Below are 13146 nucleotides of genomic sequence, written 5' to 3' on the forward strand. Positions count from 1 at the left end.
ACTTTAATTTTAAAAACGAGTTTAACCCAACTGAATTTCCTATTAGTTTTTCTTTTTTCTAATCGTACAACATACGACAACATACGTAATATTTTTTATTTTGAAACTAGTCAATGACGTTAGTTAAGTACTTTTGATTTTTATCGACGTTAAAAAATTATGAACCTGTTTGACAGTCCGGAATGACCTTTCCCGTTTCAAAACACATTCAATTACGCAGAAGTACGAGTTATTACGCTCTACAGATTAAAAAGTTTACTATAAGACGTGAAAAAAAAAAGAAAGAGAAACGATCATGTTTGGCTTTCAATCTTCTTTGTCCTTTTCATTGCGTGTATTTACGTCTATTGAATTACTGTAATTGTCATTGATATATGTTTTGTTTACTAAACGTAGCATTTGTTTAAGCCAATTTGCATTTTCATATCAAGTACAGATAATTATAAATATACATATTCAACATCATTTATATTCAAAGTCGAATAATGCATAAAGTTCATGTATTTTCTTATAAAATTTCTTTTCGTGACAAAAACTTTGGTAAATGTTTTTATTCCTAATGATTGATCATATTGGGACGTTTGTATTTTTGTATGTTTGTTTTGTATGTGAAGTTTATAATTCAGAATAGGTATAATATATCGATATACATAAATATATTATTTAACGTTGGACTGTTTGGTGAATTTTTCGTATAATGATAACAAAAATTTTATATTTACAGGGCAGTGAGTATCTTCATTGAATTTTATATCTTAATACCTTCAAAAGATATTAATTTAACAGGACGTGAACTTTCGATAAGTGTTCACATATCGATGCTATTAAATATTTCTCAGTTGTGATCGTATGTATTGTACATGACTTGAAATTTGCATACAACTACTTTATTCAAACAAGTAGATTATTTCTTTTTCGACATGCAATCATTTCTGATCCTGATATTCCGATAAATGGATGAAAATTAAGAGGACGACAGAATTTTTGTGTTTGCCGGTTAAGGATAACCATTAACGTGTAATATAATCATTTATAATTTCATTTTGTGATTTTATATAAACGCGGTGCGATGCATTACGATCTTCAATGAATCTTGCGCAAAAGCTAATCGCATAGAATTTCTACATATTTAATGAGATTGCATCAAAGTATAAAAACAACAATCAATTTTATTTTAATAAATAATCTTACTTTAAAAGACTTCGTTCAGACGATTTCAATGACGTCTAATACAATCTCATTCGACAATAAACGAAGGGGCTAAAGAACGAGAGATGCTCAAAATATTGACCATTTATATCAATACAATATATCAATAGATGTAAATTTGAAATATCTGAAAATCTTCCGTTTATAAAGAAATGATTATTTATGTTATCTTTACGTGTCATGGACTTCTTCGTAATATAATAATTAAAAAATAATTGTAAAATTTTAAAATATCCAAGCTTTGTGAGTGACCTTACATCACATTTCTAAAAATAACAAAGATTATCAAAGGATTATTGGGACACCTTATAGGTCTTTCCTGATGTTAATCAACATCTATCTGGATAGTGGAGCAAACCGAGATACACAAAAACTGTAACCTAGTAAATGTGATCAGGGATGCTTTAACCTGGACAACCAACGAAACGACCATTTCTTTTATTTCAGCAACAACTACAAAGTAAGTATATACGTGTGTAGTATAAGTATATACCAACATCGACAAGATCGCAGTTTAACAAAATTATTAGAATTTAAAGAAGGACTTTACCAAGTAATGCAAAGGATGGGGATCTCTGAGACCTTAGAAATTATATTCAGGTTTTCCTCAAGAAAATTCCATTTGTTATTCCGATTGAGTCTTTATCACAATTCTTATGATAGGTCAGTGATTCATCTTACGAGTACTATAGGCTATATTCAAGCTAAAAAACAAAGTGACTCGCAATTGGAAGAACAAGTTCGGAAGTTACTGAGGAATTTTTCAACTCTTCGGCATAAAAAATGAAAGAACGATTAAAGTGAACCACAGATATGTAATCCTTACATTTTTCGTCTAAATTTATGAAATAGACTGATTAAAATACCACAACTTCCTTAATTAACATCAGAACCGAAATAATCTTTGTTCTTTATCATTGTTGCCTTTTTCCTTCTTCGTTTACTTTATTCGTTGATTTTTCAATTTCTCTACAGGAAACAGAGTGTTTCGAAAGAGCCGATATAAAATCAAAGCTCGGCGAGGTTTGCGCGATCACAGTTCCTCGAATCAGTTATTAGTAATCCCCAGGAGTTTCACGGATTGCGGTTATGATAAAAAGCGCGTTCTTCCCAGTGTAGAGACGTAATTGAAAGGAAAAGAAAAAAAGAAGGCGCATGAGAGAAAAAAGGAGAGAAAAGTACATCGTAAAATAAAATGAAGTCCATGGTAGTACCGACATGTTTACACTCCGATGTCGAGACATCGTGGCGTACTATAAATAAACGAGTCCATAGGCGCCGCCAATGTGAGAAGCTTTTTCGAATATTGCATTTTGTCTGGACGAATGCGATGGAAACATTATATATATACAGGGTAGAACGTACGAATTGGACACATTAGTGGATCCATTGAAAATATTTCTGAAATGTATAATACATGATACATACAAAGTTTAAGAATATAATTTCTGTATTATTGACAATCTATTTACCTCTACTATATGTAAACGTATTCCAACATTCCAGGAAAATTTGGTATACGTGCACATTATTGCAGAGTATCATTTTCTTTTTTTCTCACACTGGTTCTAGCTAGTCAATCTATTGAGAATTATGCGACGAACAACTTGTGTCTATTAATAACGCTGTAAGAGAGAAAAAAAATGGAATCTTCGTAGAGATCTTCAAACGCCTCAATGTCACGGGAATACCGACGAAGTCTTGTCGTACAGACGAATTTTTGTTCCTGGTTATTTCGTAACTGTTTCATACGTTGAATCGTTGCTGATTTGCAATAAATGTTTTTTTTTTTTAAAAAAAGATACTTCCAGGAAAAAATCGAAGCCCGATAGCGATTTCCATTTTATGGAAATTAGATTAACCGCAAGACTCTGGCTTCGCGCAACAGCATAGATCGACTGGAAATATTTGAAGACACGATTATTAATATAATGATATCTGTAAATACAGCATATAAGTCGCATATATTTTTATAAAAGATTGGAGAGAGTGAGAATGATTTTATAAGATAATTAAAGCAGTCGAATTTAAATATTTCATGAAATTAAAATATATTTAACTAAATAGATTAATTATATGCTTCTATAACTGCATATTATTCACTAGAAAAATTTTCCTTACTGACCCAAATTAGTATTATTATAAATCATTACATTAAATCATTGAATGAAATTCCATCTATGACAACATATTTATATCCGATAACTCTTTCATGCGTTGTTTAGTTAATGAAAGTATAAAGTATATTTAAGATATTTGTACACAGACATGCACACTTAATTACATTCGATCATTTCTTATCTGTTATTTGTTTTTGCGGAATCATTTTATATACAACCGATTGGACGTACAACCTTTTAACCTTAAAAAAGATTGATATCGTTTGGTTGATTTAGTAATTTGAACTGCGAAAACTCGAATCTTCGCAACACGTGTTCCTACTTGGCGGCAAACAACCTATGTATTTGTTTGGAAAAAATGTATTTTAAACGCCACATATGAATTTTTCATAACATATATTTGCCCAAATATATACTAAAAAAACCTCTTTTTATATAAACCAGAGGATCTATTTTACATGTCAGAATTTTGAATAGTACACTGTAACCCCTTATGATGCAACCCTCTTCTCTCCTACTTTAAGCGAGATATGCATTTTGTATTTAAACGCTTGAGGTTCTTCTTAAAATTTTCTTGGTTCGGCGAAAGTCTGCAAGATATTCCGTTTCTTTTTCTAAACTTTCGCTCTTGCATTATATCGCAAATTGAATCCGCATTATCAAATTAATTCCAAATGATTCTAGTGGTTTAAAAAATACGTAACATTATTATCATTTCTACTTACAATAGCTAAAGAAATTCAATTCGAGCGATTATACTATAAGCATAACAAAGCATTCTTTACAATTAATTTTTTTTTTAAATTGGGATGTATCCTGAAATATAACAGGATGATATTTTAAGTGATACATGACATTCTTAAAAAACATGAATAAATTATAGTCCATTTTAAAATATTGTTTATCATAAGAGAATAGTTGATACAACAATAAAAAATACGGCATATAAGGGCTGAGGAGACCATTATCAAAATTTAGCTTTATTTATTACACGTATGTATCACTTCAAAGATGCAGAAATTAAATTTGTAAATATAATATTCTTGCTTTGGTTTTTCCTAAGAATGAAAATTTCACAGTTGAGGAAAAATTAAAGAAGATGAATTTTCGGCCAGATTTTCGATGATACGGATACCCCAGTGCACCGTCCGGTCGACCTCGTTGGATCGCAAAATAATGAAGCCACTTGGGGAATAACCGTCGCGTTAGCTATATTTTCGGTTGCGTTTTCGTCTCGAATTCTCCGGATCTCGGCAACCGTCGCCAATGGTGTGTATCCGCAATTATTGCGTCAGCTATCGTGAAGCACGTCGCCGATGATTGGTCAATTCCAAAGAGCGGGAAATCCCCGTTGAAACCTGCTCTTCCGCGCTATCCGTCCCCGTGGTACTCCCGCTGACGTCTTTCGCGTCACCACATCGCCTGGCGTCTTCGTCAGAGACATTTCGGCGACCGGCAATCAGTATCGCGTTGCGCGACAACGCCGCGACCTCGTGTTTAGTTTGAGGTATAATTGTTTTCGATCTGTTTTCCAACAGACAGTGATGCGACTTGTTCACGCCGCGCTGTGACATACATTTACCTTCGCGTAAATCGTGACACTTCTCTGTAACGAACATATTGTTACGTTTGTACGACAGTCTTTGTATTTGCTTAGTTGAAGAATCGAATGAACTTAATAATGGATCCGTTCAGTAGTTACGATAGAACCGACTTAGTGGAGGTGAGTTACGATTATCTAAAAAAGTTGTAAAGTTGTTCTGTTTGGATTATTTGAATTGGTTTTAGTGGATTGTACGGTGTTTTTTGATTATTTTATATGAGTTTTACTTGTTTACCTGTTCTGTAATCTTTCTGGAGAAAGAACGCATGTGTGAGCCTTACGTGCTAGAGAGAAAAAGGTTTGTTAGTACTGCACCGCGTGAAGCGCTAGTGTGCTATAATGAACTTTCTAAAAAAATACTGTTTTTCTCGAATTCCAGACTGATATTTGAGTATGAAAAAACGGAAAGCTATAAAACGTTTGGGAAAATTATTTCGTTTAATTCATACGTGCATATCGTAAGAAATGCCATTAAAGTACTTTAGACTAAGGTAAAGTGGAATAGAGAAATGAACAATTACAGTGTTAACTTCTAATGATTAATCAAAGATTTTTGTAAATTTAATGTAACGAATAAAAAGAAGATTTTTGTAAATTTAATGTAACGAATAAAAAGGATTAGAAGAAGTTATAAATAGAAAAACTGTTCGAAGTTTTTGACAACCGATTTACGAGGTATCAAACGATGTTCCATTTCTTTCTTTAGATACAATAAAAATTTAAAATATATTTCTATCAAGTTAGTACGAGAGTTTATCGTTCTGTTTGGAAAAGAGTTGCAAAATTGTAAAAATTGCGTTTCTACGAAAAGTGATGATGATCGGCGACGCGATAACTCGAGCGTCTATATCGTACGAGTATTCGCACCTAAGTGCGAAACAAGTGCATTTGTAGATTTAGTGAAATGATTTGTGAGAGCAATAAAATGTTGTCAATTCTACGGAACAGAACAATATTTCTGACAATGCTGTATCAATTGTATTGATACAGTAAATTATTGCGCAAATATTGACACAGATGCTAGTTGGAATTTTTTAATCGAGAAAAAGGCTATATGACTATCTACTGACCGTCGTTGTATCAAATGCTTTTGTGGCAAACTGTATATGCTGCATTTATACATATTATTAAAAAAAAAAGAAAATATATCAAAAGATATCAATAGCACCCATTACAGCGTCCAAATAAGTTTACAAGGATTAACATGCATCCATGCAAAATTTAATAATAACTTAAAGACTAAAAATTAAAATATGATACTTTCTCTATTGAATATTTGGAAATTACGAAGAAAAAACTACTACAAAGAGATAAAACACGACAAAAATAATTATAAAAATATGATACTTGGAACAATAATGTTACATATCAGTTAATTGCGGCTAAGCAACACTTATATGCACACTAATTTACTAATATAAGATATTATTATCATTTACCGCATGCTTGACTTTGCATAAAGCGTTCGAAGCCACGTAATACAAAATAAATAACATTTGAAACAACGATTTGCGGTTATTTATTTCAAATTACCGATATCCGTTTTATGTAGATGCTCTGCCCAGAATCGAGACGTAAATACATACATATATGTATATATCTTTGTCGTACGCGTATAAAAGCCAGTCCAAGGAAACGAGATTGTAGTGATCTCGTTTTTCTCAGTCTCTAGCGATAAAAAGAGACAGGACGGTTGAAGACGCCAACAAGGTCATTAACGTAGAAACCCGATTTCGTTTCGGATTTGTTTGTCATGCGATATGTTCTGTTTACAGGTGTGCCCTTCGTTTCCTAATCTAAATGACGACGATGATCATTTCGTACTGGACATGGACTCATTGGTCACATTGAAAACTAATGCCCTGACCACGCGTAGTTACGAACCCCCCCGAAAAAAGTGTTACTTTGGTAATTCATCTATATTTTCATTTATATTAATAGTGATTATATCAATACTTTCAAACGTCATTATTATAATTAGTATTATATTAATTTTATTAATATATCATTAACATTTTATTAATATACATTTTACAATATAAAATATTATTATTATTTATTTATATATCTATATATAGAATCATATAGAACCAGCTATTATGTAGTAATTATATTTTCCAAACAATTTGTTCTGAAAGATAATCTTGTTTTATGATGTTATAAAAGTACGTTTCATTTTATCTTGATGTATTTTTCATTTTCGACTTGTATCAATTTTTTCAATTCAACAGGTGATGAAAATAATGAAATTGATGGTACTGGTTGGTCTGATAAACCTATTAGAAACTGGTGTCAAGAAGAAACAATAAACTGGTTGATGTCTGCGGCATCTTATATCGGACAACCGTATAGTCTGATACAACATAGTCTTGCGGTACCAGGAAACGAGTTGGTCACCTTTACCAGAGACGATTTTATCAACCATGATCCTATGTACGGAGATCGACTCTATGACCTACTCCACTCTCAGCATATCTCGAATATACGTATGTAATTGTGATTACGTGTGAATGTTGATAACAAAAAATAATAGTGTAATAAACTACCATAATATTATTTCGCTGTATCTCATTGATAGTTTTTATTTAAGAATCAGTCGTCATTAGTAGTTAGTAAAAACAAAACTATGTAATTACAGTTCCACCATTTAATACCATCCATCCTCATTCCGAAGACGAATATGCGCGAATTAATTCCAACAGTACATCAGGTAATATAAATCCTTCGAATTTTTTAATACAAAACAATTATCTTTTTTTATAATAAAGTACGTAAATATTGTTTTTATTTTTGTAGACGCAGAATCAGATAATAATAGTATTGATTACCAAACTACCAAACGGCCACCAGGGAGACCAAGAGTATTAAAACCAAAAAAAAATTGTAAGCATTTTTACTTTGAATTAAAGTATATATTTCTTAATTCAATGATGTAATGATACTAATATAATGTTATATAGCTACTAGCCAGGGAAAGCTTTGGGAGTTCATCAGAGACCTCTTACGTAATCGAGAAACGTGTCCAAGTTTAATCTGTTGGGAAGATTATTCTCAAGCGAAATTTCGGTTCGTTAAAAGCGACGAGGTCGCGAAACGATGGGGTTCAAGAAAAGGAAACACAAAAATGACGTACGAGAAACTGAGTCGAGCAATGAGGTAATTTTTCATTCACTTTTTGTTTAAATTATGTTTGGTGATTGTGCAATATTTTTATATAAAAAATATTCTTTCAGGTACTATTATAAAAGCAAAATTTTTCAACCTGTACTCGGTAGAAGATTAGTTTATCAATTTGGACCAAATGCAAAGGGTTGGCAAACTGATAATCCAAACTTCCGATATTAAAAGTTTAGGATTGCATTTGTTATAAAAATTGTACAAAAAAGTAAAAGTAACGTTTGTGACCTGTAAAGTAATATTGTGAATTTCGCTCACAGGATGTATCTTAAAATTGCTTTAAAAAGATAACGTTTCTACAATTAGAGATTTGTCAATGTATATTTTGATATTGAAAAAGGAAGTGAAAGTATTTTGTTAATTGAATCGAAACGTTTGAGTATCAACTTGCAATGAATAATCTAAATAAAAGACTAAGAAGAAAAGATCTAGTATTATAGATGATACATACTGACTAGATTTAAATAACGTAAAAAACAGTATAAATGAATAAAAATGACGAGGTTTTTATATGTATGACTGAATTTATAGAAATACGTGATAGCAAAATGTGAATACGAAATAATTTAAACTTGTAAGATTTTTTCAATTTATTTGATTTTAAGCATTAGCGTAATAGATTACTTATGTAAAAGTACACATATTATAATCAAGGAAGGCATTAATTCCTTCTGACTTACAATCAAATAAATTTACTATTACTTATTTTTTTATATCACAGAGTTGTATTACATACCTTAATCTGGAAGCATAAGCACTTTTTTAATTGACCCTGGGTTACAAACAACATGCCAGGCAATTTCAAAAGAGGGAACTAAATTTTTATAGGTTCGTAACCAATACAGGTCCACCATAAATTCTTTTCCTAGAATAGTCTTAAAGGAAATCGAGAAGAAGTATAATCACATTATTTTTTTTTTATAAATTATATTAGATGAAATATCGGATTTATAATTGGTGTTAATTCATTTTCGTTTCATTAACGGTTAATTATTAAATGTGGATACTTATTCTACAATAGCACATGCAAGAAAGCTGGCAAAAATATTTGTATTTTTAAATAAATTCTGGACGATTCGATTAGTCATTAACAAGTATGAAATATTGAAATTCAAGATACATAGTATCGTGGCGGAAGAAGATATGCTGGTAAAAATTATGCATATTCCCTTTTTAATTCATTTGTTGAAGTTATTTATAGGATTCTTGGATTAAATTTAACTCGAGCGAACTCGAAATCGTTGTTTGCGTAATAAAAGCGTAAGAATAATCCCGACTGCACTAATTAAATTTGATCATTTTTTTTGAAATACATTTTTCAAATACAAAATATTATTATTTAAAATGATCATTAAGAAATATTTAAAAAATTTGGAACTATCATTATTTGAATCAATAGAATATTTGTGCAACCGGGTATGTATTTAAATATCTTTTTTAACACCATCGTAAAATTTTTTACATAATTCGACAGAACTGTAAAATGAAACGCTATCATATCGTTTTTCTCGGAACTACTTAACCTTCCAAAATGTTAACTTTATGGTCAATTATAAATGTTTAAGTTTATCGACTATCAAAAAGGCACGAATCGTAAATAATCTCTACCGTAAAGTTCGCATTAATTGCGACGATATCCTGTAGAAAGCATGTGCGTTGTGATTATGTAAGATAATTTACGGAAACAATCAACGTATAATCTTTGGTTATATATATTAAAAAAAAGTATATAATAAAGTAAAAAAATCTTATTTATATAGATTGTTTATGTCTATCTTCATCATTGCAGGAGTCAAACCTTTCGATCTATACGAGATTATATGATTTCTACAGTTTTACAGGGACTCAAAATGTAAATCACAATCCTATAAAAAATACGGATACTGAACGATTTTTCCTACGCTTTTTAAACCATATTTCATCTATTATTTAATTTTTAATGATAGTCGTCAACAATTTTATAGCCAGCAAGCTGTTATGGACCCTATGTTATTTGTTTTTTTCTTTTTCTTTTTTTTTCCTTTTTGGCACTTACGTCTATTAAGTAGACTTCAAAGCGAATATCATTAGATTATTCTAAGTAATAAACCTGGCTAGTATTCTTAATATGAATTGTAACCATGAGTCCTCGAATATCTCTAACATGTCTACGACAGACTAATTTACCACGTAAAATTTCCCCTATAAAAAATTCTTATATTTATTTTCTTGTATTTGACAATCAATAATTTTTATTTCAATTTTTATTTAACTTACCTTCGGTAATACTAATAGGTTCGTTCAATGAAAATACTGTTTGCTTCCAATGTGTTGGAGGCGAATAAGGTCCCGTACTAAAATAAATTGGATTGTCCAAGTCAAAGAAGATATCAAAATAGCCAACAATCGCAGTTAACGATCCAGTCTTTTTTACTTTAAACTCGAAAGGCGATGAAAAATTTACGCAATCTTTCGTTACTTTGTATAAATCGAATGCTTGTATCTCAACAGTGCTAGTTATTAATTCGTCGGCGTTACAAATCTCTATACTCGGTTCACGTAAAGCCTCCGCTTTCATACAGCTCATTTTAAAACCATACACGTTCGACCAATAATCAATGAGTTCGACATATCTCCCTACAAAAATTGATAAGATAAAAATAATAAAATAGAAAGAGTAAATTTAAAAATATTATATAATTCTATTATTTCAAAGATACATACTAGTATCTCCACTTCCCACAATACTGAGTGTGCATCTATTAGGAAGAAGTATTCCACCAGGGGTCAAATAGTTATCTCTCGCATATATCACTGTATCTAACATACCCTCGAATAGAAGGAAATATCCCATCCACTCAGACACAATCGCATCTACTTTATCTTCATCGAGATTAATGTCTTCCAGCCGACCTTTTTTTAAAGTGATAATGTCACTTAAATTATTTTCTCTATGATATATTAAAAAAGATCATGTTAGATAAGAAAAACCAAATATTGAAAGTGCTATTTATTATATTCTATTTACCTCACTATATCGATTGCATGATATATTACATTTGATTGATCAACACTAATTACTTTGCGACATCCAGTTTTTGCTGCAAACATAGACAGAATTCCAGTTCCACAACCAACATCTAATATCACACAATTACCAAATCTGTTAGCATTTGTTAAGAATGCATCTCTATAACTTTCGGTTCGTACTTTGTCCTGTAAAAATAATTGTACTCATTATTAAAGAATCATACTCATTATTCAAAAAATATACATATACATACTGTTAACATCTCATGGTGTATAGCAAAATGGCTGTAAATATTAAAGTAACCCTTATCAACATTACAATTAGAATTACCAGAAGAGCTGAGAGTATTGTTTTCATCTAAATCACCATCTAAGATCAATTTTTGTGCTTTTTCTGCCATTTCATCTATTTGCTAGAATTGAATGTTTTAATATCTGTTTTATTTGGTATATAGACATTAAGCTTTTTATGTGAATACCTGTATTGCCAAAAGACATGCTGATTCACGTTGTTCCAATTGTGCTCTAAGTGTTTGTATTGTTCTTTGTAATTCAGCAAAATGTGCCTCAGATAATGTGACACACCCATTTTCTGAATTCACAGTATATGCAATAGGCTTCGTTGTCTTTTCTTCTAAATCTTCAATATCTTTGTGTGCAGAAATAATAAATAAAAATCAAATATAATTTAAGAAACACTAATTTGTAATGAATTTAATTGTATTCATACTTACCAAACATTAACCAAGGGTCATCTTCTATAACAGGTCTTAAGTATTCCTCACTTTCCCATGTTTTTATGTTCAATGCATTTAGCTGATCAGGTAAAACATTTTTATGTCTAATAAAATTAATCAATTTAATATACGAATAAGTATCTAAAGAATGTTTGATTATAAAGTTTTTTAAATCAAATCTATGTGAAGCTATTAGATGCTCTAGTGCCATAGAAAAGTTATTGGCAACTTCATTACAAAAAAGGCACGGTATAGATTCAAAATCTTCTGTCACTTCTTCCCAATCATCTCCGCTGTCATCATCACTTGTTCCATCCATTTCACATTCGTAATTATCTTTTGAAGAAATAGCTAAGGAATGAAAAACATTAAAAACAATCAACTTTATATTAAGTGTTATCAATAATATTAAAATTTAATATCAATAGAAAAATGCAACGGTTTGGTAATTCAGAAAATTACTGAATAAATTTTAAAATATTTATATAATTTTTTAAATTATTATTATATTAGATATACAATATCAAAAATTTTCCAAATAATCAAAATGTAATATGTGATTGCTAGCTATAAATGTTTATTCTTAATTTGTATTATATATAAGTATATAAATGACAAAATATATATATACCTTGATCTGTCATTTTGCAATTAATTATATAATGAATGAAGTGAATTTGCTACAGTTATTCTTATAGAGACGAGATTGTTTAAAATTTTCAAGGTTAGAGATTCCACTCATCCGTACACGTGCAGAACCTGGTAAAAGCTCTGGCTTAATGTCAAATCAATATTTTCTATGTCACATTACGTTCCTAGCCAATACAAAATTTTTGGCGTAGATGGTCCTCTTTAAACTATAATTTAATATTTATTGATTCGACTCGACATCAAATGCTCTTGACCTTTTTAAGCTTTTTTTATCCTCTTAATGAATCTTGCACTGAAACTGGAACACTTTCTCCGATATGTAACATACAACGGAACTTCGACCTACCCTATAAATTCTATAACTTCTATGTAGTTCTTGACATATGATGAAATAAAATGATTCTTCTTATAAACATTAAGCATTTTATGTAAAAGCTCTCAAATAGATTTAATCATACTTCTTCAACAATTATTAAATTTAGTAACATAAATGGAGTCACTCATCGAACAAATTTTGCGCCGGTGATTATGAAAGTTACTGAGTAGAAAATTAAAAAATCTCATTTATCATTCAGTACATATTACATCGATTTATGTTACAGTAACATAAAATATTTTCGTAAATTTGTTCAGCAGTTAA

The 13146-nt window shown here is 30.4% G+C and overlaps 2 protein-coding genes across 5 annotated transcripts; one reads left to right on the forward strand and one right to left on the reverse strand.

The window, feature by feature from the left end:
* Positions 1-4685: 4685 nt before the first annotated feature.
* Positions 4686-8822, forward strand: LOC138185307 (ETS-related transcription factor Elf-5). Of its 3 annotated transcripts, XM_069124168.1 has the most exons (9): positions 4686-5052; positions 5118-5230; positions 5312-5423; positions 6708-6840; positions 7164-7418; positions 7571-7642; positions 7729-7815; positions 7893-8088; positions 8166-8822. In XM_069124168.1, exons 4-9 carry the CDS (start codon positions 6762-6764, stop codon positions 8275-8277), a joined length of 801 nt encoding a protein of 266 aa, XP_068980269.1. In that variant the 5' UTR covers positions 4686-5052; positions 5118-5230; positions 5312-5423; positions 6708-6761; the 3' UTR covers positions 8278-8822. The 3 variants fall into 3 exon arrangements, with proteins under 3 accessions (XP_068980269.1, XP_068980268.1, XP_068980270.1); XM_069124167.1 differs by lacking the exons at positions 5118-5230; positions 5312-5423 and having other exon boundaries at positions 4688-5052; XM_069124169.1 differs by lacking the exons at positions 4686-5052; positions 5118-5230; positions 5312-5423 and adding an exon at positions 5557-6642.
* On the reverse strand, positions 7894-13036 carry Art3 (arginine methyltransferase 3). 2 transcript variants are annotated; one of them, XM_069124164.1, is made up of 9 exons: positions 12686-13036; positions 12487-12614; positions 11853-12206; positions 11598-11767; positions 11373-11531; positions 11117-11304; positions 10813-11039; positions 10366-10725; positions 7894-10290 (listed from the first exon to the last, which is right to left on the reverse strand). In XM_069124164.1, the coding sequence occupies exons 2-9, from the start codon at positions 12497-12499 to the stop codon at positions 10181-10183; spliced, it is 1581 nt and encodes a 526-aa protein (XP_068980265.1). In that variant the 5' UTR covers positions 12500-12614; positions 12686-13036; the 3' UTR covers positions 7894-10180. The 2 variants fall into 2 exon arrangements, with proteins under 2 accessions (XP_068980265.1, XP_068980264.1); XM_069124163.1 differs by having other exon boundaries at positions 12487-13034.
* Between the last annotated feature and the right edge of the window lie 110 nt (positions 13037-13146).

Source organism: Bombus flavifrons, chromosome 11 (assembly GCF_040668555.2).
Source record: "Bombus flavifrons isolate JBK064 chromosome 11, iyBomFlav1_principal, whole genome shotgun sequence".
Classification (NCBI taxonomy): Eukaryota; Metazoa; Arthropoda; class Insecta; order Hymenoptera; family Apidae; genus Bombus; species Bombus flavifrons.

What these genes read in the sequence shown, in the direction of transcription:
- LOC138185307 (XM_069124167.1), top strand. Translation starts at nt 4,999, where the DNA reads ATGAACTTAATAATGGATCCGTTCAGTAGTTACGATAGAACCGACTTA. An exon ending in CCGAAAAAAGTGTTACTTTG is followed by an intron (nt 6,841 to 7,163) that starts GTAATTCATCTA and finishes TCAATTCAACAG; the next exon opens with GTGATGAAAATAATGAAATT. An exon ending in ATTAAAACCAAAAAAAAATT is followed by an intron (nt 7,816 to 7,892) that starts GTAAGCATTTTT and finishes AATGTTATATAG; the next exon opens with CTACTAGCCAGGGAAAGCTT.
- Art3 (XM_069124164.1), bottom strand. An exon ending in TGACCCTTGGTTAATGTTTG is followed by an intron (nt 11,768 to 11,852) that starts GTAAGTATGAAT and finishes CTGCACACAAAG; the next exon opens with ATATTGAAGATTTAGAAGAA. An exon ending in ACCTATTAGTATTACCGAAG is followed by an intron (nt 10,291 to 10,365) that starts GTAAGTTAAATA and finishes AATTTTTTATAG; the next exon opens with GGGAAATTTTACGTGGTAAA.